Raw genomic sequence first — 16,840 nt, forward strand, 5'->3', positions numbered from 1 at the left:
ACTTCCGGGAAGATGGCGACCGAGAAAAGCGGGGCTTAAGAGTCCCGCTAACAACCAATCTCCATTACCACAAAAAGAGCGCCTTTCATAGCCAGAAGACACCATCACCAGAAAAACAAAAAAAACCACCAGGCTCCAGAGAGAAAGCGGACTGAGAACAGAGCTCAGGGCCACAGAGGAGACACACGAGCCCGAGGACGCGGCAGCAGCGCCATACTGCCGGCGGCAGCGGCGAACTCAACGGACGGCTACAGCAAGCCAGGTGAGCCGCTGCGGAACAGCCAGGCGGGATCTTTCGGCGCAGACAGCATTTAAAGCTCCCAGTGGCTGAGCTCAGCACACGCTGCAGGGATTCAGAGTGGAAATCAAAACCAGAGAAGAAAAAATACGCCAGCCTCATGGCCGAGGGCGTGGCAGAGGCGCCATATTGCCACCGGCGGCGGCAGCAGCAGCAGTGAATTCACCGAGTCCAGTACAGCTACATCTGCGTACTCAAGAACAGTGAGTCAAATTGCGGGCCACAGAGGAGAAATCGCAGTATTGTGCCTTGTTGGGGCCCACTCGGCAGGACCGAGGTGGCACCCAGGCTTGTTGCCAGCGTGGACTCAAGATGGCGCCTGGGCTTGCAGCCAAGTCACGAGGCTCACGAGGCTGGCGGTGCCCTGAGCCTGCGCAGTGAGCCCTATCAGGCGCCTTACGGATAATTAGTGACGCAACGCCTCGTGCTACCACCTGCCCGCCCAGGAGAAGGTTAAAAAGCGCGCATGCCCTAGCGGGGAGGAAGAAAGGAGAAGGAGCTAAGAGGGTTGGTGGACAGGAAGAGCAGTTCCTTGGCGGACTGCTCTGGGCTCCGAGCTGGGACGGACATGTTCACAAAGCCACCACTGTGACCGGTGTGTGCTGCAGCAGAGACGTAGAGTGCCACGGAGGAGGGTTGGTGGAGTGATGAGGGAGAGGATAGAGGACTGATGTTGTTTTTACCTGAGAGAGCATTGAAACTGGGGTAATAAAACTGCTTGAGGAAGATCGTGTAAGAGTCGTCACTGCGTGCGACAGTGCCTCCTGGGACTTGACCCAGTGAGGGAGTGGTGGTGGCAGAGATATCACACCATAGGAGAACGTGCAACCTGGCACCCCCCATAGTTTAAAGCAGCCTCTATCGACTCTCTGGGTCGGAGACTCTGTGATACAACACAGTAAAGGAGTAGTGGGGTCTGAGATAATACAGACTCGAGATCCAGAGCACCTTAAGTGAAGCCATAGTGACCCAAGGGAAGAACCCAGAGAAGGCACAAACCTCCGAAATCATGGGAAAGAGGAATAACACTGGAGTAATGAATGTGCACAACCCCACAACATCAGAACCTGATAAAACAGAAAATCAGAGATTTCTAGAAGATCAAATCAGGAAAATAACTGTAGAAATAATAGAGGTGCTTCAAAAAGAACTCAGAGAGAGCCAAAAAGAGATAAAGGATGCAATTAATGAAGTAAAGCCCTCAATTCAAAGCACAAACAACTGATTAGACCACATGGAGAACAGAATCTCGCTCTTAGAAGATGAGCAATCCAAAAATGAATGCATAGTTTCTAATCTAGAAAAAGATATCCAACAGCAGGAATCTGACATTGAAGAAATATGGGCCCATCTTAAGAGAGCTAACCTAAGAATAATTGGAATAGAGGAGGGAAAAGAAAGTGATACCAAAGGGATCAACAATCTCTTCAAGGAAGTAATAGCAGAAAATTTTCCAAATATAGAGCAAGAGGTTGATACACAGATCCAGGAAACTTATAGAACTCCCTTTAGACAGGATCGGAGAAGAGGATCCCCACGCCATATAATTGTCAAAATGACCAATGTGGAAGCCAAGCAGAGAATCTTAAAGGCAACAAAAACAAAGGGCCAACTGACATTCAGAGGCAAACCAATTAGAATCACTCCAGACTTCCCAAACCAAGTCATGAGAGCCAGAAGGGCTTGGAGTAACATATTCCAAACTCTGAAAGAAAACAACTTCCAGCCAAAAATTTCCTACCCAGCAAAACTTTCTATCAAATTAGATGGAGAAATAAGAAGCTTCCATGACAAACAGAAACTGAAGGAATTTATGTCTTCAAAACCAGCGCTAGAGAAAATACTCAAAGAGATTAACTACAAAGAAGAAATAGGTAACACTCACCAGAACCAGAGAAACAAGAGTTTCCATCCAACAGACAACTAAGATTGGTTATCTGTGGAGATTCATTATTTATGTTAGTCTTTTATCTATCTCTAAGTTGTATTGTTTGCCTTTATTGTTGTTAATTTTTAGGATTTCTAGTTGGAATATTAATATACCTTCAGATATAGCATTTGGAAATATTTTATCGAATTCAATTAGTAACTTTTAACTCTGTTTACATTGTCTTTGGATATACAATATTTTCTTTTATTTTTTAGGGAGTTTGTATATTCTTCTGTTGCCTGTGCCATTGAAATCATATCCAAGAAATCACTGCCAATTTCAATGTTGTGAGGTTTTATGACCCAGATTTTCTCCTAAAAGTTTATAGTCTTAAGATTTATATTTAGGTCTTTTATCTATTTTGAGTTAATACTTGTATATGGGATTAGGTAAAGGTCCAATTTTATTCTTTTCCATGTAATTATTATTTTTCAACAATATTTAGTTAAAAGATTATTATTTCCACCACCAAATGTTCGTGGAAACCTTGTCAAAAATAACTTGACAATATAGGGAAGAATTTAGCTCTAGGCTTGTATTTAACTCCAATGGTCTATATATCTGCCTTTAGAACAGTACTACACTGTTTCAATTATTGTAGCTTTATATGGTTTGAAATCAGAAAATATATATCTGCTTGCTTTGTTCTTTTTCAAGATCGTTTTGGGTATCTAGAATTCATATTCCATATTAGGATAGATTTTTTTCTGAAAAATAAATATATAAATATATGATAGTTTCACCTAAAAAAACAGAAAAAAATATGCTCTAGTAAGAAAGAAACCAAAAAGAAATATTGAAATGCTATCTTTAAATCATCAAACACTTGGTATCAGACAAATGAAACTGTTATGTGAGATTATCATTTTTAATTTTGGATAAATTGCTATAATACTAGATGTCAACCACTAAGCCAAGCATGGGAAGGAGGGATGGGGAGAGAATGGGGTGGGGATCGGGTGGGGGCTGACTGGGCGATGTGTGCATGTATGTCTACAAAAGTTTGTATCCCACTATGATGTATGAATACAGTGCACCAATAAAATAAAAAAAAATAAATAAAAAAAAATGAAATGCCATACTGATGAAACTAGCTTTTGGAGGTTATTACTAGTAGTCAGTTACTTTTCCTTAGAAATGTGCTCAACCACGAACTCATTTAATCTTCTGAACATTCCTGCTGAGACAGTTAGGGACCACCAACAGGACTGGGCAAGTACGGTCCTCGACCTTAACTCATGTCCTGACAGCCGTGAAGATAGTACAAGCCAGGCCCCTGTTGCAGGCCTATAATCCCAATACTTGGGAAGCTGAGACATAAGGATCACAGGTTCAAGGCCAGCACTCAGTAACTTAGTAAGACCCTGTTTCAAAATAAAAGATCTGGGGATGTAGCTCAGAGGTAGAAGGTCCCAGGTTTGAATCTCCTGTCTGTCTGTCTGTCTGTCTGTCTGTCTGTGTCTGTCTGTCTGTCTGTCTGTTTGTCTCTCTCTCTCTCTCTCTCACACACACACACACACACACACACAGCCAGTGCATGTTCTCCCTCCCCCTCCTCATCTCTCCTTAACTCACAGCTTGTTAGCTATTAAAAGGTTGTTCTGTGTGTCAATAGCAGAGACCCCTAAACAACCCTATCAGTTCAGAAACTAGGCACATCACATGGGCCAGCATGCGCTTGCCAAGACTCTAGGGACAAACACTATAACAGATAATAACTTGAGAAGCCATCAAAACAGCCAATTCCCAGGACCCTTGTTACTTGCCATGAGTTGTATTCTCTTCCATTTTCTATCTATGTACTCTCTTAAGGCTACAATGACTTGTGCTCATCACGAGAGACAGATGTTTCTACATAAGGAAAACTAAAATAGGATGCGAGGATGAATGTCCTCCTCAGGGTCAGAGTGCCTTCAAAGGAAAAGAAAAAACACACCTTTGAAATGTATCTAATGCAGCCTGGCGTGGTGACACACGCTTGTAATCCCAGCTTTCTGGAGGCTGAGACAGGAGGATCACAGTTCGCAGATAGCCTCAGCTACTACTTAGTGAGGCCCTCTGCAACTCAGTGAGACCCTGTTTCAAAATAAAGAATAAAAAATAGGGCAGGGGGTGTAGCTCAGAGGTCAAATGCTCCTGGGTTCCATCCCCAGACCCGCAAAAAAAAAAAAAAAAGAAAAGAAAAAGAAAAAAGAAAAGAAAAGAAATGTACGTAAAGTTAGTTAACATTCCTAAAACTTTAGTACCAACACACTTTGTAACAGCCCTCTCAACAAGAATAAAAGTGAGTTTTCCATTTGTCCTAAAGGCTTGACACTCTCGTGGTCTCTCTTCTCAAGGAGAAGTCCTAGTAAAAGCTTTGGCCTGGCTTTTCATTCCTACTGCCACCAAGTCAACGTTCCAATGTCTGCATCACCATGAGTGGGACCTTATTATTTACCAAGGAGAAAACAGACATAGAAGTGACTAATTCTCCCAAGGTTTCAAAGAGCTAGCAAATAGCAGACGCAAGGTTTGAGCGGGACATCCTATTTCTAGAGGCCTATTTCTACCCCCTAGGCCATCTGCTATTCTAGTCCTGAATGGTCTCAGTTTAAGAACTCCTTGTTGGGCGGGTGTGGTGCCACAGGCTTGAAATCCTAGTACAGGAGGACCGCAGGCTCAAGGATAGCCTCAGCAAGTAGTGAGATGCCCATCGATCTAGTGAGACTCTGCTTCAAAATGAGAATAAAATAGGGGTAGGGGTGGAGCTCAGCGGTAGAATGCCTTTGAGTTCAATTCCCAGAACGACAAAAAAACAAAAACAAAAAAACAACTACTTCTCCTGGTGTTTCTGTAAAGGCAGCTTGTGACTGTTGCGGTTACTTGTCTACTTTGTCTAAGTTACAACCCGATAGTGCTGAGCTACACCACTCAGCTCCCCTCTGCCAAGCCACCGGTGCCACCTCTGCTGCTGCCGGCGTTGCTGCAAAGGCATTCCCCCACTTTGCCCCTGTGTACAGCTATCAGAGCTGCCACCCTGCCAGAGCCACCAGGGCTGCTGACCCTGCTCCGCTGTGGTGCAGAACCTGCTGAGCTCTCGACTGATAGGAAGATTCTCCTCCTTCACTTTGAAGCACTTTCTGTTTCATGAAGTTTCAATTTTTGTTGTGGTTTGTTTTGCTGTACTAGGGGTTTAACCCAGGGTTACTGTACCAGTGAACTATATCCCTGGCCCATTTTTATGTTATCTTATTATTGAGAGAGACTCTAAATTCCCCAGACTTCAATTTGCTATCCTCCTGCTCTCGCCTCCCAAGTAGTTGAGATTACAGGCTTGTGCTACCGTTCCTGTTTTTTCCTTCCCTCCCTTCCTCCCTCCTTTCCTTCCTTCCTTCCTTCTACATCCTTCTGTTTGACTTGCTGCTCTCTCCTAGCAACAGAAAGAAGCTGATGGGGACTGTACTAGAAGGTAAAGTTGGAGACACCTTGTGATACTGAAAGTCACGCCTGGGTGTCATCAATGCAGCAAGGATATCTCACTTACTCCTTCTTTAGAGGACTGACTTCAGATGGGGAGAGCTTCTCATTCTTTGTTACAGATTCTAGGAGGTCTATCTTGCCAGTTTCAAGACCTGTTCGGATATAGCCTGAACTTGTGAGGGTAATTCAGTTTAGGCTTAGTCTGGGACTTCCACTCCAGTGACCCCATCGAGTGATTCCTAGTGGATTTTATTTGGGACTTAGATTTTAGACAACCAGCTATAAAAGGTGCAGCAGGACCAACAATGTGTTCCTATCCTGGATGTCACAGATGTGATGAATTTAGGGAAAAATAAAAACATAAACACAGAAAACAAAGAAGCCTGTGTGTTTTTGTAACTTTATTCCTTTAAAACTGTAAGCACAGAGGATGGCAAAAGTGTTTATTACGCACTGATTTTTTTCTATGTATCCCCTAGGTAACTACAAATCTTCTGTCCTTCAAATCTTTGCTCAGTGAGGTTTACCATGACCTTCTGCCTGAAGATTCCAACTTTCCTGCCTCCTACACTCTCAATTCCCCCACTATTTTCCTCCTTTTCATAGCGTGTGTTACCTTCGCTCAAATATGAGTTTACTCTGTCTCCTGTCTGTCTGCTGTCTGTGAACACTGCAACCAGGGGATTTATGCTTCAGACTCATTGTTAGCAAACACTGTCTGACACCCAGTGGGAACAAGCAAAGGTATGGTATTACAGTCACGTCTTTCTTCCCTAATTACAACCCAGTTTTGATTGTAGACCTATCATCATGGTTTGGATCTGAAGTGTCACCCAGGCCCATATGCTAAAGGCTTGGTCACCAGCCTAATGGGGAAGTGGTGGTTCCTAAAGGAAGGAAGTCAGATCACTGTGGGGGGCATGTCCTTGAGGAGGGATTGGGAGCTCAGCCCTTTCTTACCTCTGTCTTTGCTTCCTGGTCACCTTGTAATCCCAGCATTTGGGAGGCTGAGACATGAGGATCGCAGTTCGTGGACAGCCTCAGCTAGTGACGCCTTTTGCAACTCAGTGAGACTCTGTTCCAAATTAAAGAATAAGAGGCGGGCGTGGTGGCGCAGGCTTGTAATCCCAGCGCTTGGGAAGCCGAGACAGGAGGATCGCACAGGTTCAAAACCAGCCTCAGCTACTTAGTGAGGCTCTCAGCAACTTAGTGAGACCCTGTTTCCAAATAAAGTATAAAATAGGTCTGGGAGTATAGCCCGGAGGTAGAAAAAACCCTGGGTTCCACCCCCAGTACCACAAAAAATAAAAAATTAAAAATAAAGAATAGAGGAAATCACAACTGCCTGCTCATTCACCACAAACCCACCGCTTACCTGCCTCTGTACCCACAGGCTCTGTCCTCCTTTCTGCTACAATAAAACATTGTTTATTGGCCTATCAAAGGCCAGAACAATTTGTGGTTTGGATCATTTTCCTGCTCAAAGACATGTGATTCTGAAAATAGCCTCCTCTTCTTAACTCACAATCAATTTCTTCTTTAATTCATCCCTCCCAGCATAGTATTTATCATAAAAAACAAAACTCTCCCTTGGCCTCTTATTTCACTTTTATTTCTCTGCTCCCAACACAGCGAAACCTCACGATCCACCTCTCGATTTGCTTCTCAGCCTATTCCAACTGGGCTTCTAGTTTTAACTCTCCACTAAGACTTGCTAAATCTAATGATCCTCGTGTAAACCTTCCCTCCCCTTCTTCTTCAACATCCTTTCTCTGGGCTCACTGAGCCATATTCAGTTGCTCTCCCTTCCATCTCAGTGGGCATCTCCTCTGCCTGGTGCTAAATGTAGGCATGCTACAATGGACACCAACCACCAAAAAAAAAAAAAAAGAAAAAAGAAAACAAAAACACAGTCCTAGAGGCAAGATGGTCGGGTACCCAACAAGAGCACGGCTTAATTAATATACAATTAAAAAAATCAAGCCAGGTGTGGTGGTGCACGCTTGTAATCCCCACACTTGGGAGGCGGAGACAGGAGGATCGCACAGGTTCGAAGCCAGCCATGCTGGCTTAAGAGACCCTGTTTCCAAATAAAAATATAAAAATAGGTCTGGGAGTGTAGCCCGGAGGTAGAAGGGTTTCCAGGAACCCCAGTACCACCAGGAAAAAAAAAATCAAGAAGCACCAGGAGGCTGATGACAGTCACCCCAATAAAAAGTTATGATCCTGCTATGGTCTGAATGTGGCCCCTAAAAGTCACTCATTGGAATTTACTTACTTATCTATTTTTATTTTGAAACAGGGTCTAACTTACAGAGGACCTCCCTAAGTAGCTGAGGCTGACCATGAACCTGTGATCCTCCTGTCTCAGCCTCCCAAGTACTGGGATTACAAGTGTGTGCCACCACACCCAGCATCACCTTTTGGAATTTAGACTCTAGTGTAATAGTACTGAGGTGAGACATATACAGGAGCCGATTTCATCACAAGGACAGAAGGCTCATGAATGGGATTAGTGATTTTATGAAAGTGCTGGAGAGAACCGGCTAGGCCCCCTTTCCCCTCTGTCCTTTCTGCCATGTGAGGGCGCCATATTTATGCTCTCCAGAGAATGAAGCATTAAGGTACTATCTTAGAAGCAGAGACCAGGCCCTCAACAGATACCAAACCTCCTGGTGCCTCGATCTTGTACTGCCAGTCTCCAGAACTGTGAGAAATAAGTTTCTGTCTTACGTAAGTCACCCAGTCTCAGGTATTTGTTGTAGCAGCAGAAAAAGACTAAGACAGGCCCGTTACTCAGCTGGCCTGTTCTAGAGCTAGTTCTCCATCCCAGCACCCAGTAACTAAAGCAGAAGCCAGGTTCCTATGACAAAGAGTCCTGACACACCACAACTGCCTTTTAGCTGCTAACATCCCATCTGTCCTCACAGGGACTGTGGCCATTTATACAATGCAATTATGCAGTGAAGAAAAGGGAATCCTCAGCCGGGCGTGATGGCGCACACTTGAATCCCAGGACTTGGGAGGCTGAGACAGGAAGATCACAGGTTCGTGGCCAACCTTAGTTACTTAGTGAGGCCCTCTGCAACTTAGTGAGACCCTGCTTCAAAATAAAGAATAAAAAATAGGGCTGGGGGTATAGGTTGGAGGTAGAATGCCCTTGGGTTGAATCCTTAGTACTGCAAAAAACCAAACCAAACCAGACAAAAAACAAAAAACAGGAAATCCTCAAACCTTTTGAGGGTTGTTGGGCACAGGTCTAAATCAGCATTATATTTAGGATCCAAAGTGTCAACATACCCTGTTTCAGAGTAGGAGAGTGTATGGGAGTCAGGTACTAAATGAGTCCCAGCTCAGATCCAACTAATAGTGGTCCTTTAAGTCACCAGATCCACTCACACCTGGTCTCTCAAATACATAGGATGAATGGACACACTTGGTGGTTGAAGTAACTCTCATGATCAATTCCCCGATATGTAGGATCAAAGCTAATAAAAGTACATTTCTGAGAGCCAGGCATGGTGGTGCACACTTGTAATCCCAGCATTTGGGAGGCTGAGACAGGAGGATCATGGTTCTCAGACAGCCTCAGCTACTTAGTGAGGCTCTCTGCAACTCAGTGAGACTCTGCTTCAAAATAAAGAATAAAAAATTGGGCTGGGGGTATAGCTCAGAGGTAAAATGCCCCTGGTTCCATCCCCAGTACTAAAAAAATAAAATAAAGTAAATTAACTATACAATCAAGCCAGATGTGGTGGTGCATGCCTGTAATCCCAGCATTCAGTAGGCTGAGACCAGAGGATCGCGATTCACGGACAGCCTCAGCTACATAGTGAGGCCTTCTGCAACTTAGTGAGACCCTGTTTCAAAAAAGAATGAAAATAATAGGGCAGGGAGTATAGCTTGGAGGCTGAATGTCCCTGGGTTTCATCCTCAGACCAGAAAAAAAAAAAAAAAAAAAGGCCAGGTGTGGTGGCACATGACTGTAATCCCAGCGCTTGGAAGGCTGAGACAGGAGGATTGCACAGGTTCAAAGCCAGCCTCAGCTACTTAGTGATGATCTAGCAACTTAGTGAGACCCTGTTTCCAAGTAAAAGAAAAAGTATAAATAGGTCTGGGAGTGTAGCCCAAAGGTAGAAAAGCCCCTGGGTTCCCTCCCAGTACCACCAAAAAAAAAAAAAAAAAAAAGGAAAAAATGGTGGTGGTGGTACTGAGGGTGTAGCTCAGAGGTAGAACCTCTGGGTCTAATCCCTAGTACTACCAAAAAATAAAATAAAATAAGGGCACAGATACAGTAGAGGAGAGGGAGTATTATTTTCAGATAGTATTTTAACTAAGACTTGAATAATACAAATATCCTAAATATGAGTAACTGAAGGAAGGACATTCGACAGAAAGGGAAGTACCCTACAGAAAAAGGGAGCAACGTGGGCAGAGGTGCAGCCATGTGGAGTCACGGCAGGGCAGGCAATGGGGGCTGGAGTATATAATAGGAACCTGAAAAAACCTACCCATAAAAATGGGATCTGCTTGAGTTTATGGATATGAGTATATATATATATATATATATATATATATATATATATATATAAACTAACATAACTGTTATGGAAATACAGTTATCGAAAGCACTCTGAATTTAGAAAGTCTAAGAAAATGTGTCAAAGTGCTTTGTAAACTGTAAATAAGTCTTTCAGAAGGTCTAATGGGGAGTGGAAAGGACTACTGTAAGGACCATTATAACTCTAAAAGAAAACAGGCATGCAAGCTGGGTATGGTAGCGCACGCTTGTAAGTCCAGTACTTGGGAGGCTGAGACAGGAGGATCGCAGGTTAGCAACCAGCCTCAGCTACTTAGTGAGGCTCTCTGCAACTTAGTGAGACCCTGTTTCAAAATAAAGAATAAAAACTCAGGCTAGGGGTATAGATCAGAGGTAGAATGCCCCTGGGTTCATTCCCTGATACCGCAGGAAAACCAAACCAAACCAAACCAAACAAAAACAAACAAACAAAAAACAGGCATGCAAAAGGGATTTCTTTTCAAGGCCAGTGTAAAAATTCAATAAAGAGTTATAAAGTGCAGGTATGAGAGGATAAAAGCATCTGGTGAGGCAAGTCACTGAGGAGATGCTGTGGGTCACAGTCGAGGAAACAAGAGACTAGAGGCAGGAGAAGAATGCTGATCCGCACACAGACACCTCCAGAGGGAAGAGATAGCGCCCCTCTGCAGTCCTGAGGAGAGGCCAAGGCTTTGCTCTGTGAAGCAACAGCAGTGGCTCCTTTCAGCCCTCACCCTCCCTCCAGCTTCCTCTAAGAACCCCTCAGTTTGCCCTGCCCCAGCTCAGTTGCCCCAGCGAGCGTGCCTGCCCGGATTGCCCATCCTGCAGCCTCAGAGGAGGAGCGGTGTGTCCCTGCCTCCACCGAGTCTCTCTTTCTTGTTCTGAGACCCTGTTTCTTCAATTATCCCTGCTCTCTCCTTTACCTCCAGCTCCTTCTCTGAACATGGGACCCTTCTCAGCATATACAAAACTACTAGCGAAATGCCTCCACCTGGATATTTCACCACACCCCCAAACTCATCACAACTCTCTCACAAACCTGCTGCCCTTCTTGTCTTCACCTCTGTTAAGGTAGCCGCCATCCACCCAGAACTCTGCTAGGCTTCCTGGACCCCATCCTCACTGCCATAGCTGACCAATCACCATATCCTCTTCATTTTACCTATGAAATTACACGGCACCCACGTCTCCCTCTCTGTCCACGGCACTATGTCCCTGGTCAGTCTGTCTTCCTGGGGGTGCCACAGCACAGCCTCAGAGTACTCCTGCTCCAGCATCGCCATTAACCTACTCCCATGTGGCTGTTAGGGTGATCTTTCAAAAATACACACCCAACACATTACTTCTCTCCTTAAAATCCCTCAGAACGCTGGGCGTGGTGGCACACGCTTGTAATCCCAGCATTTGGGAGGATGAGACAGGAGGATCGCACAGGTTCGAAGCCACCCTCAGCTGCTTAGTGAGGCTCTCGGCAGCTTAGTGAGACCCTGTTTCCAAAGAGAATAAAAAATAGGTCTGGGAGTATAGCCCAGAGGTAGGAAGCCCCTGGGTTCCACCTCCAGTACCCCCCCAAAAAAAAATCCCTCAGAACTTCTCATGAGGATCAAGTTAAAATTTTTAGCTTAGTGGCTTTCTATTTCTGTTACACAGTGCTCAGGGTTAAGCAGCGTATCCATGTCATTGCTGGGGAGTTGCCCCACATGCATGTGTTTTGAGTCTGTAAATAGAGAAAATATATATATTGGCTTCTTTTTCCAACTTAAACAATAGGTTTACTAAAGCATGAAATGAACGGTCGCACACCCTGCATTCAGGTTCTCTTGTAGCTTTTGTTTGACAGTGCATGTCTTTGAAAGCATGCGTCAATGAGACTCGCACAGAAGTCAAGTCCTGGGGAGAAGCGTCATCGGTGTACAGCGTCAGCGCTGCCTTCTCCAGCCTTCCCACCTGGGTGTTGCTTCGAGCCCTGCCAGCCCCGCCATCCTCTCCCTGCCTCGGTCTCCTCGAGATAATGAGTACATAACCCTATTTGTGATAAAACTCTGAAAAGTTCATTTTTATGTATTAATAGTATTTCTAATGTGTGCTGCAAAAATGGCTGTAAGCCTCATAGTCATAAAGTTACATTTTCCTTAAAAAAAAAAAATTTAGCTTAGAGCTGGGTGTGGTGGTGCATGCTTGTAATCCCAGTACTTGGGAAGCTGAGACAGGAGAATCACAGGTTCCCTGCCAACTTCAGCTACTTAGTGAGGTCCTGTTCAAAATAAAGCATAAAAAAATAGGCTGGGAGTGTAGCTCAGAGGTAGAATGCTCCTAGGCTCAATCCCCAGTACCACAAAAAACGAACAAACAATAAAACTTAATTTAGCAATTCATGTTCTTTATGATCCTCCCAATCTCCTGCCCTGTGAAGAAGGCAGGGTTCAGACCCTGCTGTGGTTCGGGGATATGATGGGGTGTCTCCAGCCTCCAGGCACTGCATGTGCCCTGGCTTACCTCTACTATCTGGGAACACCTAGTCAGTACCCAAGATCTGGCTTAGGAATTGCCATTTCTGTCAACTCTTCCCTGCAGTGTTCTTACGTGGTCCAGGGCCAGGTCCTGTCTGCTCCTGTAGCACTCTGAGCAGTTATCTACAAACAGTTCTACAAGAGTTCACTTTTCCAGCTTCCCAGCAGATTACATACTCCTTGCGATCCTCACTTCATTTTTCTTGTATCCTTGGCAACTGACAGGACCATCACATTTTTTATTGAAAGTCGTTAAATGTTTATTGAAAGAAAGACTGGTTTGGATGCACCAATGAGCCCTGCACCAAGGGAGACACATTCACTTTGAGATAACCTGCAAGTAAAAGAACGTAAGTGTCTCACAATGTACATGTTAAATCAGCATGTGTGCACAGAGCCCTGTTTGTGGACAACTGTGTTACTGCTTCCTGTTTCATCCCATTTGTGTGCAGATCCCAGATTTAGCTGCCTTTATCTTAATAGCTGCCTTTCAAGCGAGGCATGGCGGTGCACGACTATAATCCCAGTACTTGTGAGGCAGAGACAGAAAGATGGCAGATTTGAGAGTAGCCTCAGCAACTTAGTGAGATTCAGTTTCAAAATTAAAAATAAAGGGGCTGGGAGTGTAGCTCAGAGGTTGAATGCCCCTGGGTTCAATCCCTAATACCAGACGTACACACAAAAAATAATTGCCTTTTTTCTGTCATGTTTTAGTTTTCCCTAGTTGATCCCATGAAACCATATTAATACTAAAACCAAATGTCTCTTTTCACAACTCGAGTCACTTCAAAGCTTTCAGTGCTCAGTTTTCTGAAATGAAACACTGCCATAGCTGCCAATCATTGTACACTTCTCATGGCTTAATTTGTCCTAAGTCATGTTCCAACTTTTTTGTGTGCTTCACCATTAAGGCACACATTTCTATTTTTCTTTAAAATGAGTTCATTGAGCATGGTGCTGCACGCTCATAATCCCAGTACTTGGGGAGGAGGATCACAGGTTCGAGGATAGCCTCAGCAGGTAGTGAGACTCTCATCAACTTAGTAAGACTCTGCTTCCAAATTAAAAAAAAAATGGTCTGGGGACATAGCTCAGAATGCCTTTGGGTTAAATCCTCAGTCACACACACACACACACACACACACACACACACACACACACACTTTCATGGAAATGGTAAATATGCCAATCCCAGCTGACAGAATCTCCCAGCTGCCTGGGTCTCCCCTACCTCAACCACCTAACCTGCCCAGACCTCTCCAGAGCCCCTAGGATGGTACCGCCCACTGGGCAGGACCACATGGCTCATTAGTGCAGCTGTAAGAGTCTGGGCCACCATGTGAGACCCTGGTGCACCATCTTTCGGCCCAAATGTTCCAACTTTTTTAATTTTAGAAATGATCAAATTTTCTGTGTCCAAATTCACATACGAACTCTTACAAAATTTCTCAACAACAAAAAGTCAACAATATTACTATTTAGCATTTTCTTCAGGACTTGTTATATAATCTACATATATATTTCTTTTGTACAAAGCTGACTAGTTTGAATACAATACGCTCAGTAAGATTACATAATTGCTTCCTTTCTAGTCAAGGTATGTTTTGATCAATAGCTATACTTTAAGTTTAATTTTGGGATTTATGAAAGGGATAATATATGTGTTGTGTACATGTATTTCCCTTGTTGATTTCATGAAATCAACTGCCTCTGGCTCCTTGGTTTAAATTCAGAACCAATTCCTCAAAACTAAGATAAGGGAGTTAGGTGTTGTGGCGCACCCTTGTAATCCCAGCATTTGGGAGGCTGAGACTGAAGAATCATGGTTCGCTGACAGCCTCAGCTACTTAGTGAGGAGACCCCGTTTCAAAATAAAGAGCTGGGCATGGTGGCGCACACTTGTAATCCCAGCATTCAGGAGGCTGAGTCAGGAGGATTGCGGTTCACAGCAAGCCTCAGCTAGTTAGTGAGGAGGCCCTTTGCAATCCAGTGAGACCCTGTTTCAAAATAAAGAATAAAAAAAAAATAGGGCTGGGGGTGTTGCTGGAAGGTAGAACCCTCCTGGGTTCCATCCCCATTACCGGAAAAAAAAAAAAAAAAAAAAAAAAACTATGTTAAAGTGGAAATTATAAGGGTTAGGTCTTAAGGGACTAATTCCCTCTTTTCATTTGGGGTTTTAATTCCAAAGTATTTCATGATTAGGGTCTATTTATATTTGTTAATGACAGAATAGCCTGCCTGCCTCCCTAGAAAGAACAAAGAAATATGTCTTGCAGGAAAAATAAAAAGTTGATGTGAAGCCCAGCATAGTGGTGCGCACTTGTAATCCCAGTACTTGGGAGGCTGAGATAGGAGAATCGAAGGTTTGAGACCAGCCTCAGCAAGTAGTGAGTTTCTCATCAACCTAGTGAGATTCTGTTTCAAAATTAAAATAAAAAATAGGGCTGGGCTGGTGGTGCAAGCTTGTAATCCCAGCATTTGGGAGGCTGAGACAAGAGGATCGCAGTTCACGGACAGCCTCAGCTACTTAGGCCCTTTGCAACTCAGTGTTACCCTGCTTCAAAATAAAGAATAAGCTGGGCATGGTGGGCATGTTTGTAATACCAGCATTTGGGGGGCTGAGGTAGGAGGATTGCGGTTTGAGGACAGCCTCAGCTACTACTTAGTGAGGCCCTTTGCAACTCAGTGAGACCCTGTTTCAAAATAAAGAATAAAAAGAGGGCTAGGGTGTGGCTCAGAAGTAGAATGCTCCTGGGTTCCATCCCCAGTACCACAAAAAAAAAAAAAGAGTAAAAAATAGGGTTGAGGGTGCAGCTCAGAGGTAGAATGCCACTGGGCGCCATCTCCAGTACTGCCAAAAATAAATAAATAAATAAAATATGGGGGTGGGGGTGTAGCTCAGAGGTAGAATGCCCCTTGGTTCTGTTCCCTGTAGCACACACACAAACAAAAACTTCATTGTTTATACAGATTTTTTTTGTATTAGTGGGAATTAAACTCAAAGGTATTCTCCCTCCGAGCTACATTCCCAGGCCTTTTTTTGTGTGTGTATTTTGAAACAGGGTCTCACTAGGTTACAATGAGTCAAACTAAATTGCTGAGGCTGACCTCAAACCTGCAATCTTCCTGTCTCAGCCTCCCATGCACTGGGATAACAGGTGTGTGCCACTATGTATGTATGTATAAATATGTATATTGTGGTGCTGGGGATTGAACCCAGAGGCATTCTACTTATAAGCTGCACTCCCACCCACCCCCCCCCTTTTTTTTTTTTGCGGCACAGGGGATGGAACCCAGGGGCATTCCACCTCCGAGCTACACCCCTAGTACAATTTTTATTCTTAATTTTGAAACAGGGTCTCACTGACTTGCAAAGGGCATCACTAATTAGCTGAAGCAGTCTGTGAACCGCAATCCTCCTGTCTCAGCCTCCCAAATGGTAGGATTACAAGTGTGTACCACCACACCCAGCTGCCCATTTAATTTTTTTAGGGAACAAGGTCTCACTAAGTTTCTGAGAGCTTCACAAAGCTGCTAAAGCTGGTTTCAAACCTGTGATCCTTCTATCTCAGTCTCTCAAGTACTGGAATTACAGGCATAGGCCACCATGCCTGGCTTATAGATTTTAATATATTATTTGTATGATTAATTAGAGTAGTATACTTAGTAAAGATTCTTCCTGAAATGGTTGACAAAAACTAGTGCTTAACCTTCAGTATTGTTTAATCTACACGATTTCTATTTCATTTAAAAAATATCTGGCATCTAAACCAGGTATGGTCACATATGCTTATAATCCCCATATTTAGGAGGCTGAGACAGTAGGATCACAGGTTTGTAGCCAGCCTCAGTAACTTAGTGAGGCCCTCTGCAACTTAGACCCTGTTTCAAAATAAGATGGGCTGGAGGTGTAGCTCAGAGGTAGAATGTCCTTGGGTTCAATCTCCAGTACCCACCTCCCCAAAATCTGGCATCTAAAAATGAAAGAAAAATGTTTCTTAAGTTTTTGGGAAAGACACCCATTCAATGACAGAACTCCTGAAATTCTATTTTTTTTTTTTTTTTTTTTAGGTATGAAGTAT

The 16,840-nt window shown here is 43.9% G+C and overlaps 1 protein-coding gene across 1 annotated transcript in view; it reads right to left on the bottom strand.

Moving 5' to 3' along the window:
- Window positions 1–5,750: 5,750 nt before the first annotated feature.
- CAGE1 (cancer antigen 1) overlaps window positions 5,751–16,840 on the bottom strand; it is a gene marked incomplete at its 3' end in the record, with an annotated part of 53,634 nt that continues 42,544 nt past the window's right edge. The window contains exons 14-16 of the mRNA XM_080710270.1: window positions 12,127–12,273; window positions 7,066–7,126; window positions 5,751–5,842 (exon numbers count right to left, since the gene is read on the bottom strand). Coding sequence (XP_080566396.1) covers window positions 5,751–5,842; window positions 7,066–7,126; window positions 12,127–12,273 — 300 coding nt within the window. The remainder of the gene's footprint in view (window positions 5,843–7,065; window positions 7,127–12,126; window positions 12,274–16,840) is intronic.

Source organism: Muscardinus avellanarius (assembly GCF_963383645.1).
Source record: "Muscardinus avellanarius genome assembly, chromosome: 14".
Taxonomy (NCBI): domain Eukaryota; kingdom Metazoa; phylum Chordata; class Mammalia; order Rodentia; family Gliridae; genus Muscardinus; species Muscardinus avellanarius.